The 22,854-nt window shown below is 38.6% G+C and overlaps 1 protein-coding gene across 4 annotated transcripts; it reads right to left on the bottom strand.

Moving 5' to 3' along the window:
- On the bottom strand, positions 1-9,522 carry LOC125672586 (uncharacterized). 4 transcript variants are annotated; one of them, XM_056139190.1, is made up of 5 exons: positions 8,625-9,522; positions 7,412-7,527; positions 2,856-3,033; positions 1,745-2,695; positions 1-992 (listed from the first exon to the last, which is right to left on the bottom strand). In XM_056139190.1, the coding sequence occupies exons 2-5, from the start codon at positions 7,446-7,448 to the stop codon at positions 971-973; spliced, it is 1,188 nt and encodes a 395-aa protein (XP_055995165.1). In that variant the 5' UTR covers positions 7,449-7,527; positions 8,625-9,522; the 3' UTR covers positions 1-970. The 4 variants fall into 4 exon arrangements, with proteins under 4 accessions (XP_055995165.1, XP_048764752.1, XP_048764745.1 ...); XM_048908795.2 differs by lacking the exon at positions 7,412-7,527; XM_048908788.2 differs by lacking the exons at positions 7,412-7,527; positions 8,625-9,522 and adding an exon at positions 5,872-6,505.
- Between the last annotated feature and the right edge of the window lie 13,332 nt (positions 9,523-22,854).

Genomic DNA, 22,854 nt, shown 5'->3' with positions numbered 1-22,854 from the left:
CAGCATGATACAAACATTTATTTTTGATTGTTATATTCACACATCTTTGGAAGAGCGGATTTTCTTTTCACTATAATATCGTCCTGTTTCTTGAACACATTTAAACACTGCAGATAGAAACGCTGAAGTACACGTATCCAATGCAACTTAAGTTCAACCTGCTAGCTAGATCTAGTTATTAAACTAGCTACATAATTTATATCTCAAGCCGCATAGATTTCATCTATTCATGCAAGAACTGATGATAAAATCAACAGCTGTTAATTTGCAGCTTTTGTTTCTTTGGCTTAGCGCACTAACGATCATCACTAGTCAAGAGTTATTGATTCGTTACCTCGCACTAACCCTTGACATCATTGACTATCAAAAAGTTGGGCTCGTTCTGATTGGTTCCACAAAAGAATGGGAACCAATGAGAATGCGGTTCTATTTCTAACAACGCGAAGCGAGAGATTCAAATAAAAACACGTGAATTGATACCGACAGTTATGGCTATTTCAATCGTTTAAGCAATATTGTCTTAAGCAAAAAGATAATGAGCCCAACATTTTAATAGTCACTGATGTCAAGGGTTAATGCGAAGTAAAGAATCAATAACCCTTGACTTGTGAAGATGTAGCCAAGGGTGTTCGGTCCACTCCCCTGGCTAGCGAGATGACTAACGAGGAACTTTCATCAGTACATACCGGGTGTATATAAAAATATATTAAAAGTTCATGACATACAATAAATACTGATTAGTAATGGTCTATTTACATAATACTGACTAGAAGTGACATCACCAAGTAAATCACGCAATCGTCATCCTCTACTATACAGTTTAAGGAGACTGGACTAGACTAGGAAAATCTAATCGACTCCGAGAGCTATTATCTGGCGGACTGTCATTGCCCCAGAGTTTACTCCCTCCTCCCCCCTCTCATTTGATGACTGGTGGACGGTGTTTGGCACGGCGGTTGAGTCTTTGTAGTTAGAAGTAATCATAGTCACACCTGGAATGAGATAATTTTACAGAGAGTTAATATCTTTTTTAATTAAAAGCCGAAACATTTTAAGAAGTAAATGAAATAAATCAACATCACTATAGCAAGACACTCTTGGGTTTTGTAGAAGAATTCAAAGACAATGATTTACATGCAGTACTGTGTTAACATTCCATGCAAATACAGTCTACTCCACTTATAATGAAGTCGCTTAAATTGAACTATCTCTTATATTGAAGTTAATATAAATCCCCAGTAACACCATTTTATATATTTCAACAATGGTTCCATTGAACTTTGGACATAATGAACAATTCAGGTCAGTCCCCAGAATTTCAATATACGAGTTAAGCGGAGTAGAATGTAGAATGTAAAGAAATAATGACGACGTCTGTATACCAATAATAACACAAAGTACATTGCTTGAAATGACACCCCCCCCCCTTTTTTTGAATGTTGGCCTTTTTGGGCTTCCAGGGAATATGCGATGCAACTGTGCTATTATTAGTATACAGTCGTAATAACCTATTTACAGAAAGAAGTGTCTGGACTGTAGACTGCGACATACATTTCAAAAGCATCTAGAAAATGAAGTGACAAATAAAGCTGCAGATTGCAGCAAAGGAGAAAAAAGAAAATAGTCATTGACTCAAGGCAATTGTTGTATCAACTAGTGTTTGCATTATTTAAGATAAATAGCTGGCACAAGGGCGGTGGCAAACGAGAAAGCAAAGGATTACGGCGTGCACGTGCAAGGATACCTCACGATAGGAGCGGTAGTATTTCTTTCTACGTGTCCAGCTCGACTGTTGGGGAAATCTTGCTCTATCGCGGATGTGTAATCTGGGGGAATGTCTGGTCTCTCGTCGGTAAGTCCTTGGTGTCTCCTTGAATATCTGGGAGGTATTTCGCTTACCGCCTGTCGGAATGATGTTCTGCGGGTATTATGATGCCTGCCTGGGTAGTCAGGCGCCGGGGTGTAAGGCGGGGGTCCATCCTCGTTTAGAAGATTTGGAGGAATGTCACACCACGCTCTCCTACCGCCTTCTCTCCTTAGAAAGGAGTACAGTCCTTGCTCTGGGTGGTAAATTACGTCACGGTAATGATCTGGGGTGTCTGGTACAGAGGGGATGTTGTTGGTGTCGTTTCCGGTCAAATCCCTTGCACGTGCTAAATGTTGCCGTGAATTACAATTTCCGGTTTCAGTACGTCTTCTTTCAGCGCCATTGTTCAAATGATTACCTTCAGATTGTAGTCTCTGTCTTGTCTGAAGTTCACTCTCAACAATGTTACTACAAGCTGCACCAGTCATGGAATCGGAATTGTGCACAGAAATCGTCTGCTCATTTCTTACAGAAATACATGAATTCTGAGCATTCTCTTCCAGAGCCCGATTGACTATAACGTCGTTAGCTATTTGATTCGTCGCAGAAAAAGAACTAACCTGGTTTTGCAAATTTATCGCCGTCTCATGTGGACTAGGTGTGGTTGCCGTTGGTTGAATGGCAGACGATCCCACGACCTCGTTATAGGGAGGGGGTTGTAAATCATTGCTGGAGGGAGTGGTGTATACGGAGGTACGAGGACATTCGCCCTCATTCCCGCGTATGATAGGTATCCACGTCCAGATCTCGTCGTAATTAGTATACCCATGATTCAATCGGCCATCTCGAGAATTGGCGCGTCTTGGATCTATCCGCAATACACGTGACCTATATATACAAAAATAATATCATATGGGACATTTAATCACTGATTGAAAAGGTCATCATTTCAAGAAGTCAAATATCAAATGTGCTGATGGCCGATCACAAAAATATTTGTTCTAGTATGGGGGGAAAAATGAAAATAAAAAATAACTTTTCAGTTTACCCATTTCCGCATTGTGCTCCGGATTTCTTGTTGTTCCTAAGGATGCAGACCAAAAGAATTAGAAGAGTCATTAACAGCACCCCACCTGCCACCCACAGGATAATGATGACGGTCTCGATTTTCACCTCGTCTCGCACAATGATGTTAGTTCCATTTCTCGCAGCATCATCTGACTCGTCTGAAACAGATACCTCCATATTTAGACGTTCTTAATTCAAAAGTTGTCTCGTACAACAAGTCTCATTTCATTCTGATCTAGTTCTTTTTAGCGTTAGCTGTTCTACTCGTCTAAGGCTGTATTCCCTTGGCGCTATAGGGAAACAGTATCATTCTAGATTACACTACATTCCCCGCCGCTCTGAGATTGGTAAATTTTATAGACCAGCTTGTAACTGCAGTATACAACTGCCCGGTCATAAATATTCCATAAACAGCCATAAACTGCATATGCCGTGCCGGATAGCGTACAACCTAAATGAACATGCTTAAGGTGGGACGTCATAAAGTAGACAAGACCCACTGTAAGCAGAGTGACCATGAAATATTCTGGCATTGTTTACATACAAATATAATATTTTTAACATAAAAAAGATCGATATGCCTTGATCAAAGGGGGGATATACTGACACCATGAATGTTCACGCGTCATAACGGTATGTTCTGATCTCGGTCATTGATCGTCAGATTAGGTAGTTAGGCCCCTATATACGTGTTTATTGCGTGAACGACCGACGTTCATATTTGGTTAAATATATTCATCGGGATAAAAGTGAGCTAATTATTAATAAATTTGATGTCCCGTTGATTATGTATGTAGTCTAAAGAGCGCGAATTTGCAAAACTTATAATTTTATTTTTCGTACTTGTAACAATAATGACGAAGGGTTACTGATTTTGAAAAAAAAAATGTTTAGGAAGTGTAATGGACGTAGCATGAATAGCATATAATCGCTTTAATTAAAAACTCTTAACTGAGGTCATTCAATAACTAATTTGAAAAGAATTATTTTATGTATTTCTAAAAATTCACAAACTTACCAGAAAAAACAAGTCTATTCCACGAAACCGGCATGCCGTCACACTTATACGTACACATTTACTAGTCCTCAGAGGTGCAGTGATAATTTAAACTGTTCGGGACAAAGGACCAACGACAAAAGAAAGTCGATGAACTTGAGTTTATCCCACTTTTCGCGCTGATCTAGACAAATGGCACAGAGGATGCGGAGAGATATACCGGTGGTCAACACTCGCTCGGACCTTCTATCCTCAAGGTCCACTCATCAATCAATCCCAACTCACGCGCAACAACACCCCGGGATACGCTCTAAGATTTTTATCATGTTCAGGTGGGTATTTGCACTCCATCAAATTTGTCAAACGATTACGAGATGACTGTAAATAATTTAATCCGTTTTCAATCGTATACACATTGTGGTTATGCGATTATCAAATTCGGATTGCGCTGTACAACCAGGAAATTACTGCTAGAGAATTTTTTTTTCTAATGAAATGTTAATTTTGATTGACGCATCTTTATATAAAACGACTTGAAGTTAAATTGGTGTGAACTGCAAGGAAAAAACATGATGTCTACTCTCGGCCCAAGGGGATCGAGAACTCTATATCGTTTTCTGTTTAATGTTTTTGACCTGGTTTTCTTGTTAGCGGAAGTTTTATGATGTTCGGGGCGAGGTACACGACAATTTTTATTTTGAACCACGGTTTGATTTATCTTCTCATTTGGTGTGATGAGACGGAAACAATCACCAAATCTGTAAGGAGAGGGTTTTTTTTTTCTTCTGTTACATGCAAGACACTGGTATCGATGTCAAGTATGGATTCTTAGGGAGAAGAGGAAGGGGGGGGGGGGGGTAGGAACACATCTGATTTTGATAAAGGTGTATACTTGTGTAAAATTTTTAAAGTGATAAACAAACATGAAACTGAATATGTCCCCCCCCCTCGTGAAAAAAAAAATCTTGATCCGCGCATCACTATCGGCGTCTGCTCTTCGATCTGTGAAATATCTGCAGGCAGTACACGTGTTCCTCTATACACGTGTAGTTCTTACAGACAAATCAATCCTTTATTTAACTAGCCCAGTACTACGTGTTCTTTCCTCTCTGTCGTGTCGTTATAATGACTCCTTTGTTTCAACTCTTGATTATCATTTTACCACTTTAAAATCTCTTTTCCATATCGTTTTCAAGTACATTTTAATGCTTTTCAGAGACAATAGCTCCCATCCTTAATTGCGTCAAAATGTTCAAATTTCAGAGGGGAGAGACAAAAAAATACCGTTTCATATATACATATATTACACATTCTGTCCCCTTTCGATAGCGATCATGTCTCGTTATTCGGGGTCAGAAAACCTCGGGCTTGCGTTCTATTTAGGATATCAATATTAAATCGCAATACTAAAGACCAGGATGTCCATCAGATATCAAGTGCAGGCACGCCACATGTATCTTGCGGGTATCTTGTGGTCTGTAGATTTGTCTGATAAATGGATTACATGTAAATGTGGAGAAAACAGATACACTGCAGTTGGTATTATCATTTCTGGAGGGTGTCTGGTGACGTATTTCTTGATAGTTTTGTTTTTATCTTATTACAATTTAAAAAGATTAGAAGAACGATCTTATTTGTATTGTCAACGGTAAGACCGGATAGTCGCTTGTTTTAAAAAGATGATTTTATACTTGTTAAACCTGACATTTCGGTATAAATGTTAGGTTAAGATACGGCTTTAGGATGTAATTTTATAGCATCAAAGGTGTGCGTAAACGCACTCTGAACGTCGTGGAGAGATGACTGGTACACGGGCTTGAAATTCAGTGAATTTTACTCCCATAAAAACAGAGGTTTTATCGAAGACTTCGTAGTATCACGGCTACTTTAATTAACAAAAAACAAAAACAAAAAAAAACAACAACAAAAAACAGCAGATAAAGGGACTTATAAATACTAGTATACATCTACATGTCCGGGTATGGATAAAACTACTTACTTTTATGACCAAAACTCTCCATTGAATTATCTTTGTGAAGTTTGTGTAACTCACATCTGCCTTGATAGACTCTGCCGGAATACTCACGAGTCCATGTATTTTCAATAATTATGAGATTATATTCAAGGAAGCACGTAATTCAGTCCACTTCTCGGCATCTGTTTGGCAGTCACGCTGAGAAGGAAAGTCCCCCTCCTTACGTCTTAGTTTATCTCCCTTTGCACAAGAAACAGCAGGGTGTTCAAGATAAGACGGAAATGCTGGGGATGTCAGAGCCCTTTGTTTATATTTACAAAGTCTGCCTTATATCGATTTCTGTACACATTTATCATGTAACTTAAACTGCAATCTTTATCCCAAATGAATAGACATTTTACATATATATGTTATATCTGGCGTCGGCATCCAAGTCTTCACCGCAATGATGCACAGAAAAAAAGGTTTGAAGGGAATATTTATAGCAAAATTAAAAACTGGGGTATGATTAATTTCATACTTCATTTGCTCTTTTGTCGGGACACGCGCACGTGTCCTCACCCTGGCCTTTCGTTTTAGAAAACAATAGGAATCAGCTTTAATTGCTCACTACAGAGTTGGCAGATTTCGCCAGATGCGGGAATAAGCTTGAATTTCCCGGCTATGCACTTTATCTTGACACCGAAACAAAAGCATGTAATCGACTATGATTATTTTTTCGTTCGGAATCGATATTTAGGCGTATAATTTTATTTAAGCGCTTAGTCTTCTTTTGATATGATAATTGTGTGCGAAGTTCAAAAGTTTTCTCTCTTTTGTTTATCGGTCTGAATCATGCATGAGTAACTGTCCTTCTGGCGAAGTTTTTGAATTCGAATACCCCATGGCAAAATTCGTTGAACATCTATAAATAACCATCGTTTGGGCAAATATACATGTGGACCTAGTTTGGGGTTGTTTTTTTTCGGCCGGGGGTGTTAGGTGTTGGTTTTTATTATCATTATTATTATTATTATCAGTTTAAAAGGAAAATATTTACAAATATTAATGATAAAGAATGAAAAATCTTAAATGATTAGAACTGTGCGCTCAAACGAGTTTATGTTTTGTAACATGTATCCTAATGTTCGAAGCAGATCATTTTTAATTCATTGTAATCTTATTTATTCTATAATTTACACATGTTTGGGGGTATGATACGCACGCCGGCCTCTGTAAACATTTTGCACGGATTTCCGCTCTTTAATTTTATTAGCATGTATATACTTCATTTTAATCCTGTTTTATCTATTTATTTCCCTTAAGATGTATCTCGTTAAACAAACATTTTTATTGACCAGGAAATTTACGGCTTCCCCATACTGAGTACACGCCCCCTTTATCGAAGATGTTGAAGCCGATCGTTGATTTTGTGTTTTTGTATTCACGTGATTGATCTTTTGATAAAATCGACATTACGATGTAATTTGACGCGCGGTCAATTGCATACCTGTGCCTGTTACACATGGTCTATTAACTTCCCGTTAGAATACACGTGCGTGCGGGGGAGAAATTCGTAAATTACCTGGACCAATTCGCTGTCGTAAAATACCACGACACATTCTGCCCTGCTTGTAGTTCTTTTTATTTGATGCAGGAATGACAGTTAATCATAGTGATTTGGTTTTGAGCTCCAAACAACTGTAACATAAAGAACATTGTATTCACCATATTATATCAATCCAAGATACACCCAGTGTTAAGATACCCCCCTCCCCTCCCCCCCCCTACCCTCTTTTCATCCAATACAAATTATAATCCTAATCAAATGGCAATTTTATCGACGGATTTTGATTATTTTCACAGTTTACATAACTATAACCAACGATTCTACATTATGGTTAATTCTGCGGAAATAATACCATCACACTTAGCAAATCAATCTTGGAGTGAACAGATGTTTCAACGATTTTCTTGAGCAGGGAATATATGTGTTTATTATTTATTTTGTTTAGATCGATGGTGTCTTCATCGCCTCATCTCCTTCTCCTCGCCAGAAGAGACGTCTCGTTTCAGGAACTCGGGTAGCCAGATCTGGCGGTTCCCCAGATGTGTGTGATCAATAATCACGACTGCAGTTGACATGGTAACACGAATTATTTTACAGACACGGGAAAAGTAACAATATTTCATGTTATCACATCAAATAAGCCAAAATTAATATCAATTTCCAGAGAGACGCACGTGAGGAAAACAACAACTCATTGTTAATTGCAAATACATAATTAATTACAAATGCATAGTTTTCCCCCGTGAACCACTCAATTAAAAATACTCCCATTAATTCCGCTTTGCAAGGACATACTAGCATTGACATCATTGTACAAATAATGGTTGATATTAAAATTGGTTTAATACTCCAAAATTTATTGTAAATTACATATTTATTGATTATGCTTACATTAAATTAAATGGAATACACAGTGATGTGTTTATGCTGGGGTTAAGGTACACGATTTAAATATCCTACGGTAATGAATATACAAATGTGTATTGCAGCAAGTTCTTTAGATACGTCACAAATTCTTTAAAATATTCTGAGAGAGAGAGAGAGAGAGAGAGAGAGAGAGAGAGTGCACATGGTACTATAGATTTTTCATCAATTATATGAAAATCATAAATGTAATGCATCAAAATGCATGTTACACACACACATACATATACATGTACATCATATTCAATGTATCAATTCACCTATTATATAGCAATACATCTAATTATGGGGGGAAAAAACTTACCCCATTTTCCATTTGCCATATTTTCATTTACGATTGTGTATTGTCCGTCTTTCCATCAACCCTGGGCTTTCATTTATAGTATAGGGACATGTCAAATGCATGTCATCATCGTTACGCGCCGGGAGGGAAACCTCATCCTCTGATTGGTAGTCAGTCAAGCGTGTTATGTACTCAGCAAATTATCGCCAGCATCTTTCCCAGCCAAAAAAAAAAAAAAAAAAAAAAAAAAGATCGTACATTGACACAGTCACCCTGATGTACTGTCCGCAATAATGCATCGTTTGGGGGCACACACACAAAGAGCAGAGCGGAGGGCCCCAGAATAACTTACCCTTTGTGATGAGATCAGAGGTGATAATTATAAAGATTGTGATTTTGTCACAAAGAGAAATTTGACCTTTTTATTTCATAATGTAGATGAAGTCAGCTGACCTTAATAAACAGTTTGGAATAATTTTACCATGGACCAGATGTTGTCGGTCAATGGACTATGCATTTACGTTTCGTATAGATTTTATTAGTGGCGGATTCTCAGAATCTTACAAAAAGGGGGACGGGTCATATTTCTTGTACATACTTTGTACAGGTAGTCAGTTAATGTACAATATGTGATATCAATTAATTCCTTTCTTATTTTTTCGTGTACCGATATACTACATGCAACACACACGCGCGCGCACTGGCACACGCACGTACGTACTCTCTGGCACACGCACGTACGCTCTGGCACACGCACGTACGCACTGGCACACACACGCACACATACATACACATTTACATGTATATGTGTAAGTCAAATTAAAGTAAATTGATAGTAATTGACAGGTCTATCCTTGCGTGTGTATCTGGATTGCAAAAAGGATGGCCCTGTCCTTGCCTTTCTTTAGACAATAATCTCATATATAGAAGAAAACATGTATGACATATTGAAGGAGACAACTCTCCTTTGCATTGCACCAGGCTGAAACTAGCAGCCACTAACCAGCAGCCAATAAGCACGTAGAAGCTAGCAGCCACTAAGGAAAATCATCAAAGGACTGAGAGTACTCATAGGAAAATATTTAATTTGAAACCTATTCTTAAGGAAATTTTTAATTTAATTAATGTTTTGAATTAATAAATGTCAATCGCAACACTCATGGGCAACTTAGCTCACCTGAGAGATTGTACACCAATGGTGAAATGAATTTATATCAGTAATTTGTAATGAAAGGAAATAAAATTGACCACACATTTCATTTTCTGATCTTTTTGAACAATTTCTCAGCTTACATGCACGAAAGCAAGTGCACATTGATAATTTAGCTCACCAGAATATTACAATCAGTCATTAAGTACCTATGAATAGATTGATATGATAGGGAAAATTATATGATGTGGGGTGCTTTATTATCTCAAGACTGATCCTATTTTCATGTGCGAATCCATTTGAAATCATATTGCATTCAAAAATCTTTTCTGTAAATTAGCTCACCTGAAGAGCGATAACATTGCTTTGTAACAAAAGAAATCAACAAAGGAAATCTTTTGAGCAAGTGGTGTAAAGAAGCAGGATTAAATAATGAAACAAACACTTTCTCTGTAATATCTGGTGAATAATACCTCCATCCTGTGACTCTTATAAAAAAAATTGTGCATTAGCTCACCTGATTTTGACATTGCGCATAACCTAGTAAGAAAACGTGTAAGACGAGGTTTATGACTGCTTTTAGAGCTGTAATCTGTGAAGACAAGGCGGAAGGAACATCAAGGCAAAGTAGAGGACCCCTAGAAGTATCATTTACCACTTTCAGTTTGGGGCTGTAGTGGTACCACCAGGTGGCTCCCGGGGGTCGGGACAGATTTCGAGTCCCCATTTCTACTCTAAAAGGGGTGACAAGGACAATGTATCCATTGATTAAAGTAGGGAGTACTAAGGACTACTCGACGCCATGTAAAGAAGAGTTCTGGAATACCCAGAAGTATTGTTTAGCTCACCTGAACTTTGACATTTTTCGTTTCTGGTAATGAAAGATGGGGTTTTATGACTGATTTTCCAGTATTAATCTTTGAAGACAAGGCGGAAGGAACATCAAGGCAAGGTAGAGGTTCCCTAGGACTATCACTTACCATTTTCAGTTTGGGGCTGTAGTGGTACCACCAGGTGGCTCCCGGGGGTCGGGACATATTTCCAGTCCCTATTTCTACTCAAGGAGGGGTGACAAGGACAATGTATCCATTGGTTGAGGTAGGGAGTACTATGGGCTACTCGATACCATGTAAAGAAGAGCTCTGGGATACCCAGAAATATTGTTTAGCTCACCTGAGCTTTGACATTTTTCGTTTCTCAAAATGAAAGAGGAGGTTTTAGGACTCCTCTTCCAGCATTAATCTTTGAAGACAAAGCGGAAGGAACATCAAGGCAAGGTAGAGGACCCCTACAACTATCATTTACCACTTTCAGTTTGGGGCTGTAGTGGTACCACCAGGTGGCTCCCGGGGGTCGGGGCAGATTTCCAGTCCCTATTTCTACTCAAGGAGGGGTGACAAGGACAATGTATCCATTGAATGAGGTAGAGAGTACTATGGACTACTCGACGCCATGTAAAGAAGAGTTCTGGGATACCCAGAAGTATTGTTTCGCTCACCTGAACTTTGACATTTTTCGTTTCTCGTAATGAAAGAGGGAGTTTTAGGACTCCTCTTCCAGCATTAATCTTTGAAGACAAGGCGGAAGGAACATCAAGACAAGGTAGAGGACCCCTAGGACTATCATTTACCACTTTCAGTTTGGGGCTGTAGTGGTACCACCAGGTGGCTCCCGGGGGTCGGGAAAGATTTCGAGTCCCTATTTCTACTTTAAAAGGGTTGACAAGGACAATGTATCCATTGGATGAGGTAGAGAGTACTATGGGCTACTCGACGCCATGTAAAGAAGAGTTCTGGGATACCCGGAAGTATTGTTTAGCTCACCTGAACTTTGACATTTTTCGTTTCTCGTAATGAAAGAGGGGTTTTTAGGACTCCTCTTCCAGCATTAATCTTTGAAGACAAGGCGGAAGGAACATCAAGGCAAGGTAGAGGACCCCTACAACTATCATTTACCACTCAGTTTGGGGCTGTAGTGGTACCACCAGGTTGCTCCCGGGGGTCGGGACAGATTTCAAGTCCCTATTTCTACTCAAGGAGGTGTGACAAGGACAATGTATCCATTGGATGAGGTAGAGAGTACTATGGGCTACTCGACACCATGTAAAGAAGAGTTCTGGGATACCCGGAAGTATTGTTTAGCTCACCTGAACTTTGACATTTTTCGTTTCTCGTAATGAAAGAGGGAGTTTTAGGACTCCTCTTCCAGCATTAATCTTTGAAGACAAGGCGGAAGGAACATCAAGGCAAGGTAGAGGACCCCTAGAACTATCATTTACCACTTTCAGTTTGGGGCTGTAGTGGTACCACTAGGTGGCTCCCGGGGGTCGGGGCAGATTTCCAGTCCCTATTTCTACTCAAGAAGGGGTGACAAGGACAATGTATCCATTGGATGAGGTAGACAATACTATGGGCTATTCGATACCATGTAAAGAAGAGCTCTGGGATACCCAAAAGTATTGTTTAGCTCACCTGAACTTTGACATTTTTTGAAAGATGGGGTTTTATGACTCCTCTTCCAGCATTAATCTTTGAAGACAAGGCGGAAGGAGCATCAACGCAAGGTAGAGGACCCCTAGAACTATCATTTACCACTTTCAGTTTGGGGCTGTAGTGGTACCACCAGGTTGCTCCCGGGGGTCGGGGCAGATTTCCAGTCCCTATTTCTACTTTAAAAGGGGTGACAAGGACAATGTATCCATTGGTTGAGATAGAGGGTACTATGGGCTACTTGATACCATGTAAAGAAGAGTTCTGGGATACCCGGAAGTATTGTTTAGCTCACCTGAACTTTGACATTTTTCGTTTCTGGTAATGAAAGATGGGGTTTTATGACTGATTTTCCAGCATTAATCTTTGAAGACAAGGCGGAAGGAACATCAAGGCAAGGTAGAGGTTCCCTAGGACTATCACTTACCATTTTCAGTTTGGGGCTGTAGTGGTACCACCAGGTGGCTCCCGGGGGTCGGGGCAGATTTCCAGTCCCTATTTCTACTCAAGGAGGGGTGACAAGGACAATGTATCCATTGGATGAGGTAGACAGTACTATGGGCTACTCGACACCATGTAAAGAAGAGTTCTGGGATACCCAGAAGTATTGGTTAGCTCACCTGAACTTTGACATTTTTCGTTTCTCGAAATGAAAGAGGGGTTTTTAGGGCTCCTCTTCCAGCATTAATCTTTGAAGACAAGGCGGAAGGAGCATCAAGTCAAGGTAGAGGACCCCTAGGACTATCATTTACCACTTTCAGTTTGGGGCTGTAGTGGTACCACCAGGTGGCTCCTTGGGGTTGGGGCAGATTTCCAGTCCCCATTTCTACTCAAAGAGGGGTGACAAGGACAATGTATCCATTGGATGAGGTAGAGAGTATTATGGGCTATTGGATGCCATGTAAAGAAGAGCTCTGGGATACCAGGAAGTATTGTTTAGCTCACCTGAACTTTGACATTTTTCGTATGTCGTAGAAAATAAATGGGTTTTATGACTGGTTTTCCAGCATTTATCTTTGAAGACAAGGCGAAAGGAACATCAAGGCAAGGTAGAGGCCCCTTAGGAATATCATTAACCGCTTTCAGTTTGGGGCTGTAGTGGTACCATCAGGTTGCTCCCGGGGGTCGGGACATATTTCAAGTCCCCATTTCTACTCTAGGAGGGGTGACAAGGACAATGTATCCATTGATTAAGGAATAGGGTACTAAGGGGTACTCGATGCCATGTCAAGAAGAGCTCTGTGATGCCTGGAAGTATTGTTTAGCTCCCCTGAACATTGATATTTTTGTATCTCGTAGAGAATGAAGGGATTTGGTGCCTGCTTTAGAGCATAAATCTTTGAAGACAAGGCGGAAAGGACATCAAGAGAATGTAGAAAAAACATAGAGCTATCATTTGCCGCTTTCAGTTTGAAGTTGTAGTGGTACCACCCAGTGGACCCTGGGGTTCAGAAGAGATCTTGAGTTCCACTCTACTAAGGCCAATGTTTCAATTTGTTGGAATACTGCAGGAGATCGTATTCATTACTCGATCACAGACTGACAAAAGTTCCGTTATACCTGATAGTGTTGCTTACCTCGCCTGAACTATACCATTTTTTGTGTCTCATAGAAAAGATAATGGTTTAATATTGTTGGTATGCAACAGATTCTGTTATAGAATTTGGCGTAGTTCTAATTACACTACTGTGGAATCATTATAATTCGCCACTTAATTTAACTTGCAACCGCTATTTAATATCTGGTGGCCTCCACTTAGTTTATATGGTAGTTATCACTAATTGAATATGTAGTTTTTGTCGAAGTTTTGCTGCTTTTTGGGTCAAAAGGTCAATGTCACTTCGAAACTTGTTTAGAAAAGCTTGTAGACATTCTACGGGCCACATATTTTTGCTTGGCTCAAACTTTAGGTGGTGGTGGTTGGGGGGAGTGGCAGCTGCAGAAATTGGCTTCAAAATTGTTTAAAATTCTCGTCAGGTGTAACATAATACTATCTAAACATTTCTCTTTTGCCCAAACTTCTATATTATTGATTAGGCTTGGTTTGTGGTTCGTCCTTCATAGCATGCGTTCAGTTCTTTAGTTCAAGATCACATTCCTAGCATTCCTACCATTCACTACTACTATAAAACAAGAGGTCCATGGGTCACATCGCTCATGTGTCACCTTGGCTCTGTTGATTTTCACCTGATCTAATTTTAATTTTGCTCACACAGTGTGGCCACAACTTCGGCTCAAAAAATCACGTCATAACCGCACTTGAATTATGGCTAACATAATCTTGTTTTTTCTTGAGAAGGTGAATGTTAAACTTCGAGTTCCTCCTACTTCTAAGAAAGCCTAAACGATTAAATATTTTATTAACTATTTAAGGTAGAGCTTCCATACTTTGTATATAAATTCCTTATGGTAATAACTTTCATGCAATACCATGATCTATGCCATTTCTACTTTCATCTTCTCCTGTGGTAAGCCCTTAACATTTCATGCATGATCTATGACCTTGTAAACCTTTTATGCACGAAATGCGAAGGGCTTACCACAAGAAATATAATGCAATTATGACAACATTACTTGAAATAGTCCAGGATGTTTTGAATTGGTTTTCTTAAATGTACTCATAGGTTAAATACCAAGGTCACCTGGTTAAAAATTTTGGTACGAAAATACGGAATTTGCATATGAGATATGAGACCCCTATCGCTCACCATTCATACGTTATGAGCCAGATTAAAATTTCTGACAGAGCGACGGGAAAAACAATATATATACCCCTACTATAGTCGCGGGAATACAAAAAACTGGAATCTATACAACATGGAAACATTTACAAAGGTCCGAGGGTTGGGGTCTACTTTGTAAATTAACCAAAAGTTTCACAGACAACAATGCTCTTAATTGTAAAACCCGCGCACAATTACTAAATGTAATCATTGCTTTACATACAATTGTTCTTGATATCAACAATCGACAGATAAATGTGTTTTGTTTGTCACGTCTTTTTTTCACAATTTCATATTCTCTAGCACCATTGGTTTAATTTCAACGAACCTTAGCACACGCTATCCCTATGTGTAGGAATTTCAAGTTTGTACAAACGAAGGAGCGCCTTCGCATTCAAGAAAAGGGAAAATGGGGAAGGTAATGAAAGGTGAAGATAACTAACAGTGATCAATCTCATTACTCCTAAACGGAATGCAAAATAGAGAGTTGGGCAAACATAGACCCCTGGATCTACCAGAGGTGGAATCGTGTGTCTAGGAAGACGGAGTATCCCCTTTTGACCGGTCACACCACCAGTGAACTCTATCTCTTGATCAGGTAAACGGTGTATTCCGTAGTCAAATCAATGCGCCAAGAACTGCTTAACAATTTGTATGAAACACGTCAGACAGCATTTGACCCAATGAACTGTTGTATTGGCAAACTAGATCATTATAACGACCAAAGGATTTGCGAAATACTGACTTTACACGAGATTGTTTAAACCCTTGTAATATCAACTTGTTTGCAAGTAACGTGTATCGATTTAAAAACTGATCACACGTATAACAAGTTCTTGCGCATGGAATCAGTTGAGAGATATAAACACCATATGCAGGTGATAATGGAATATTGGTACATAAATATGGGAAGTTGACGATGGAAAAGCTCATCCCGTTTGCCATAAGGATATATCGAATCGACATATGCAGCAGGAAATTAGTTTGAACAATTATAATTTGGCCTGTACAACCTTTAAAGACCATGTATTTCATCCTTCGGTGCCAGTTGAAGTAAAATTCATGTGGTAAATCCATGTACTGAAGGTTAAAATAAGAATTGGTATACTGTCTGATAAGATAAAATACTACAACAAGGCGTATAAAGAACATCTAGAAACTGGTCACTTTGCGCAACATTTAGCCTAAATATGACGGAAACAGAAAAAAGACGTTAACGGTGATGAAGATATTATATTATACTGGGCTCACGAAGGGGGGAATTATGATTCTGGTAGTAGTGACGATAATACGCCTAGCAAAATACAGAAAAACTGTAAGAAAACAAGTTCTCACACAGAACAATAGACATGACGGAACACCCGAAAACAGCAAAATCAGCAAAAGACACCGAGGACACAGAATCGGCAAAGGACATCATGAACAACACAGAATTAGCGAAAGGCACAATGGAGAACACATAATCAGTGAAAGACATCATAGACAGTCCAGAATAAGCGCAAGACATCATACACAACACAGAATCAACAAAAGACACTATAGGCAGCACATAATCAGCGAAATACATCATAGGCAACATAGAATCGGCGAAAGATATCATAGGCAACCCAGAATCAGCGAAAGACACCCTTGGCAACCCAGAATCAGCACAAGACACCATAAACAACCCAGAATCAGCGAAAGACATCATACACAACACAGAATCAACAAAAGACACTATAGGCAGCAAATAATCAGCGAAATGCATCATAGGTAACATAGAATCAGCGAAAGACACCATAGGCAACATAGAATCAGCGAAAAACATCACACACAACACAGAATCAGCAGTTGAAACAGAGTAGAACGTAGATTCTAATGTTCTAACAGAGGTTACACAAGACTGTGAGGTGCATGTACCCAAAGAGAGCATGAATACCTCTCTCACAGTGGAGCAATTAGATCAAATACTTAGTGCTATTGGTGACATCCCTTGCGATGAAGTGATAGTTGAGCTTACCACTACAGATGAAGGAAACATCATATCAAGATTGACAGAATCTAGTCATACGTTAGGTAACGATTCACAAGATGCAGAAAGTACAACATATGAAGGCAGTTTCGATCTAATTGAAGATTCTTCAGATGAATATGTACTTCCAAGTTGAGGTAAGAGAAAATGGCTTAATAGTTCAAGTTCTCTGGGGAAGAATAAAAATGAAACGTACATTTAGAAAGAAAAACAAATGTCTGTGCTAATGAAAATGAATGTGAAGACAGTTGCAACAGCAGTCTTAATGAACCATCTACTTGTACGACTAGTACATTGAGATGTGGACGAAAGCAAAGAAACACAACAGAATGGAAAAGAAATAAAGCCAAGCAGCATTGCAATAAAGGAAAGGCATACACAAACTGCAAGGTCAGTAAAATCTCTGGGAGAACATAGAAAGAAACAACTTGCAAATGCAAGTACAAATGTCAAGACAAAATCAGTAACACCCAGAGGTCGGATATATTTCAAAGTGACTGGAATCTATCATACGATCGTCAAAGATATTTCATAAGGTGTTATGCAATAATGTCAGAAAAGCGTGGAAAAACCAAAAATCCAGAAGAAGAATCAAGAAGGAAACACACTATTCATTATTATTTGCCTATAGATGAGAGCAAGGTAGAGGTATGAAAGAGAACACTTATGGGAACATTGGATATTGGTGAGAAATCAGTTACGTACGCATTGAAGAAGAAAAAGCACCCTTTCTCTTCAACAGACAATAGCGGAAAACATATTCCAAAGAACACAATTTCAGAGGATGACAAAAATTTTATCAGAGACCACATCCGTTAATTCCCAAGAACAGAATCTCATTACTGCAGAAAATCAACTGAGAGAGAATATTTGGACATTTCTCTATCCATAAGAAAAATGTACAATTTGTACACTGAGAAGTGTAAAAAGGACTACAATGAGACACTTCATGTCTTCTTGACTACAATAAAAGTGTGGGGTCAATCGATGAACTGTTGTACTATTCAAACAGTTGCACCGGACAACAAAGAAATTTACCATTTACTGGGATGTGTCTCTACTCGGTTGTTAATCTTCCAATTCAAAAGATAACACTCAATTATTTTGAAAGAGGGCACTCACAAATGGAGGGAGATTCTGTTCAAGCTACTATTGAACGATCCACAAAACATGCAGATATGTAATCTCCCAGTGATTGGATGCTTGGTGTCCGCAATGCTAAAGTAAACCCACCCAAGTATGTGGTGAAGGAGTTGGCACACACAGATGTATTACATTTCAAAAGTCTTACAGATGACTGTATATGCAACCGGGTTTTTGCAGAAGGTGGAGCAAGATTAAAATGGAACAATATTCATTCATTTCAGTATCATCGAAAGGAAGACCCTACCAAGATATTTTTCAAATACGAAATCAGTCCGCCAGAATATACATCAGTTGATATTTAGGGACGAAGCAATGTAGGAAAGCTGAGAAACATGAAAAATTACATCTTAAACCACTGTATTCAGCCTTATCCCAATATCAGATACCAAGTTCAAAGATCTAATGAATCTATGCAAGAAAAACCTTCCTCAGAGTTTCTACTCACAGCTTCCTTACAAGGGGAATGTGTGCAACGTTCTGGAAGAACCCAATAAAGAAGACAGTTCAGATTGACTCAAGATTACGGTAGAGCATCTCATAATCTGTGCACTGTGTGGCTTTTGTTTGTCAGTTTTGCCAAGAAGCGTTCCAAGAATTCATTTTTTATCACATGATTCCATTTGAACAAACCCACAAAACAGGTTTGTTTCTTTTTTCTGATGTTGATGCGGAATCCGATGTTGATGCGTGTTCTATTAATCTATCTGGTTTTTGTAGATCACATTTTCGAAGATTTTTTATATAAATGTAGCTACCCATTGACGATTATTTGTGAATGTTAGTAGATTAGCAAGCTGAACTGATATTCTTAATGTTGATTTGTGGGATGAAATAATGGAAGTATTTTTTCACACTATTCATGGGTGTGTGTTTTGTTGAATGACAAATTCAGATATTTTTGTTTTGAAATATCATTTTATAAATGGAATGAATGAATGATTTTTTTTAACATGATTCACTTACGTAGTATCTGTTTCATTCCCATTCTGGATAATTTAAAAAGGCGGTAAGTGGAAGTTACGACCTTAAGTAAACAATGATTGAATACTACCAAACCCAAAGGACGTATATGTGAAAATAGGTTTGAAAACAGATATAAAACAACATTAAAGTATTTCTATATGTTTCTAAATCGATTTAGACACTTTGTACCATATCGAAAAGTTTTGGATCAGGTTTCTGATTTTTCTTTGTGTTTTTCTCTCTTATTTGAACTCAAACTTTGCATACACATACGACCGTCTGCCTCTACAGCGACGATATGTCCAGGGGTCCGTGTTTTCTTAACTAAACAAGGTGAAGATAACAAACAAGTGATCAATCTCATAACTCCTGTAACCAATACAAAATAGATAGTTGGGCAAACACAGACCCCTGGACACAACAGAGGTAGGATCAGATGCCTAGGAGGAGTAAGCAACTCCTGTTGACCGTTGAATGGTTGACTATCTATTTTGTATTGTTTATGGGAGTAATGAGATCAGATTATCAAAAGTTTTGGTACAGAAACTACGTCCAGTTAGATTACTACTAAATGAATTTCTTGTGATCAGTATATCACAAGTTTTGCATTTTGTTGCAGAACATTTTGAGGTTGAACACATGGGGTCTGAAAAGGAATTATCAAGAATATCTCTTAAAGGAGCATAACAGTCTTTAATTTGGGTATAAGAATTTTGGTTTCTGTACCAAAGCTGACAATCTGACGATTGTACATAAGACAAATCTTTGATATCTCGAAGGATAATCTGAGGGACACTAACCGATCTGTAGGAACCTGTGTCCCTTATAGACTCCACAGAGTGGTGAAATTACTACGAAAATTTTACTAGCATATTTAACCTTTTTACCCATGCAAATAAAATCAGGGCACGAGCCTTGGTCACTTTTCGTTATCTTCACTTTTCATGAATGCAAAGGATTATTGTAAATAGATAAAACGTCGTCGATTTATCAAAATGTCCAGTTGAAGGCCACAACAAGAGATTTTTTCCTTCTTATGTAGAAGCTTTTGAATAAACCGTGCTTCATAAGAATATAAAAACAGGTCAGCTAATAAAGGAGCACTATTCGTGCTCATGGGAATTCCAACAGACTGTTGGAAAACCTGATCTCCAATCTGAAGAACCGCTGAACTAGAAAATACAAAACTTATGTGAGAGGTTCCTTAATAAAATGCAAAAATAACAGTCCCGGAACCACAATAAGGGATTGGGATATATTGGACATTTTTTAAAAATCTTTTTCACGAACAACGTACCACAAATTTAGACCGTTTCTTAGCGCCCAGGGCCGCAGCAGTGAGAGTTCTTTCATTTATCTATGCCTGCTGCGAGAGGGAACCTCTGTTTAAAGGTCATATAAGAAAGATCCCACTTCTAAATGCCGAGTGTTTGGCAAAGGAGCAATGACTACTGATATTTAGGTCTTAGGTTTTAGGTTTGACGCGCCCATGGCATAAGCGGGGCTATAACTCACGACCTTCCGGTTAAGAAGCGAAGGCCCAACCACTGATCTACCGCAACCGACCAAGATTAGTAATGTTAATTTGCAAACATCCACACGAAGTGTAGATTCAAATTTGCTCAAACTATTGCCTCACTTTGGGTGGGACCACAGTATGGAACAAAGGGAATATACAAGGAAAACTTTTTTATCATACAGTGCCTGCCATGCTTAGTCATACATGTATCAATATGCAAGCATCAAAAGATAGTGTAGGCTGAAGAAATAAATCCAACATTACTTCAACTGATGAGAGCAATGATTGATTTGATGCGCGCATCAATTCAGTTTATTGCTCTCATCGATTCCAGTGATGGGTGCATCAAAGTGGTGTAGTTATTGCTCGCAACTTTACATCTGGAGATCGATGTAAATGATTTGATGAAGATATCTTTAACTAATTTTAAAGCTTTCATATAAAGAATTAATGCGAGCAACAATTCAATATTACTGTGGATTTGTTGAATTGAAGATGTCTCTAATTATATTCATGTAGTTGGCCTCTCTCTAAAATAATTATTGCGCACATCAATTGAATCAATAATATCATTAATTCGATTGAGGAGAGCATCAAATCAATATTATTGCGCGCATTAATATGATTGATTGTATATTGTTTAACGTCCCTCATGAGAATATCTCACTCATATGGAGGCGTCACACATTAATATGATATCAATAATTGAATTAAATGCGCGCAACAATTCACTTGAAGAGAGCAATAATTCATTTAATGCTTGCAATAATTGAATTATTGCTCTCTTCACCTAAATTTTAGCGTGCATCAATTCAATTAATTCGCGCAATAATTGAATTGTTGATCTCTTTAAATGAAATCATTAATAGCGCTCATCAATTCAGCGGAATGGTCAATCCTATCAACAATTCAATTAATGTGTGCAATAATTCAGAATTGAAGATATCAATTGTTTGCGGAGATATTTAATGGATTTGTTGCGCGCATCAAATGAATTGATGATATCTTCAAATAATTAAAGATATCTTCTATTATTTGAGTTTATGTTAATTTGGCGCTCAATACAACAGTACAAAGTTGATTATATATCTGTAGTCGTGAACCAGTCCTTGAACGTCTGTCACAGGCCCGAAAAAAGGTCGATCGCGAAAATTACTCGCCGCGAACCAGTTTACCGCAGGTAAATCGCGAAATAAAAGTAGCTGCGAATAAAAGTTGGTTTACAGTAACTGACGTGGTGATCGCCACATAAATTAAATAAAAACCACCATCAATTCGCGGCCAACAACTGAATTAAGTGACCGCCGGCAGTTAGACAATTAGGTAAATTACAAGTATGTGGTGGACGTCATTCAGCTTAAGTGGCTGCCGCTAGATAATAAGTGGCGGTTGCCATACAAAAAGTGGCTTCCGCCACTTAAATTAAGTTGCGCCGCCAGATAATGAATGGCAGCCACCACTTAAATTAAATGGCGGTCACCAGCTCATTTAAATGGCGGTCGTTAGCTAAATCTATATCAATTCTCCATAGTACCTACCGATGTTCGTTCACAATATTGGGATACTTTGTACTACGCGCAATTTTCTAAGGAAAATCATTATATTTTTTAAAAATAATTTGCTTGTTCCTCAAAGACCCATCATTTCACGTCTCTTTGACCCTTCCTGAGTATATGAAAGACTAGATGTAAAGACCATCAATCTGTCACGACCCACTAGGGCAACCACGTGGTATCGCTACGGCTTCAAACAGAATGGGTGGAATCATAAGTCTACAAAAGGAGAATCTTTACGATGGAAAGACGAAATGCATTATACCGAGCAGTCTCTATACATCAGATAATTATATGTATGAAAAATTCGGATGACCTAAAAAATACTTTCCGGTATCACAAACCTCTTCTTTAGTTGAGTTAAACAATACTTCTAGGTATCCCAGAGCTCTTCTTTACATGGCATCATATAACCCTTAGTACTCTCTACCTCAATCAATGGATACATTGTCCTTGTCACCCCTCCTAAAGTAGAAATGGGGAGTCAAAATCTGTCCAGACTATCCCAGGGCTCTTCTTTACATGGCATCGAGTACCCCTTAGTACCCTCTACCTCAATCAATGGATATATTGTCCTTGTCACCCCTCAATTACTAGAAATAGGGACTCGAAATCTGTAACGATCCCCGGGAGCCACCTCGTGGTACCACTACAGCCCCAAACTGAAAGTGGTAAATGATAGTCCTACGGGTCCTCT

The sequence above is a fragment of the Ostrea edulis genome, chromosome 1 (genome assembly GCF_947568905.1).
Source record: "Ostrea edulis chromosome 1, xbOstEdul1.1, whole genome shotgun sequence".
Classification (NCBI taxonomy): Eukaryota; Metazoa; Mollusca; class Bivalvia; order Ostreida; family Ostreidae; genus Ostrea; species Ostrea edulis.
This window is presented reverse-complemented; position numbering and strand designations above follow the sequence as displayed.

Bases quoted from the DNA above. Each gene is read 5' to 3' on its own strand.
- LOC125672586 (XM_048908782.1), bottom strand. From the start codon at position 3,951: ATGTGTACGTATAAGTGTGACGGCATGCCGGTTTCGTGGAATAGACTT. The intron at 3,034-3,893 runs GTAAGTTTGTGA...TATCTGTTTCAG, and splicing joins GAATAGACTTGTTTTTTCTG to ACGAGTCAGATGATGCTGCG. The intron at 2,696-2,855 runs GTAAACTGAAAA...TTGTATATATAG, and splicing joins GGAGCACAATGCGGAAATGG to GTCACGTGTATTGCGGATAG.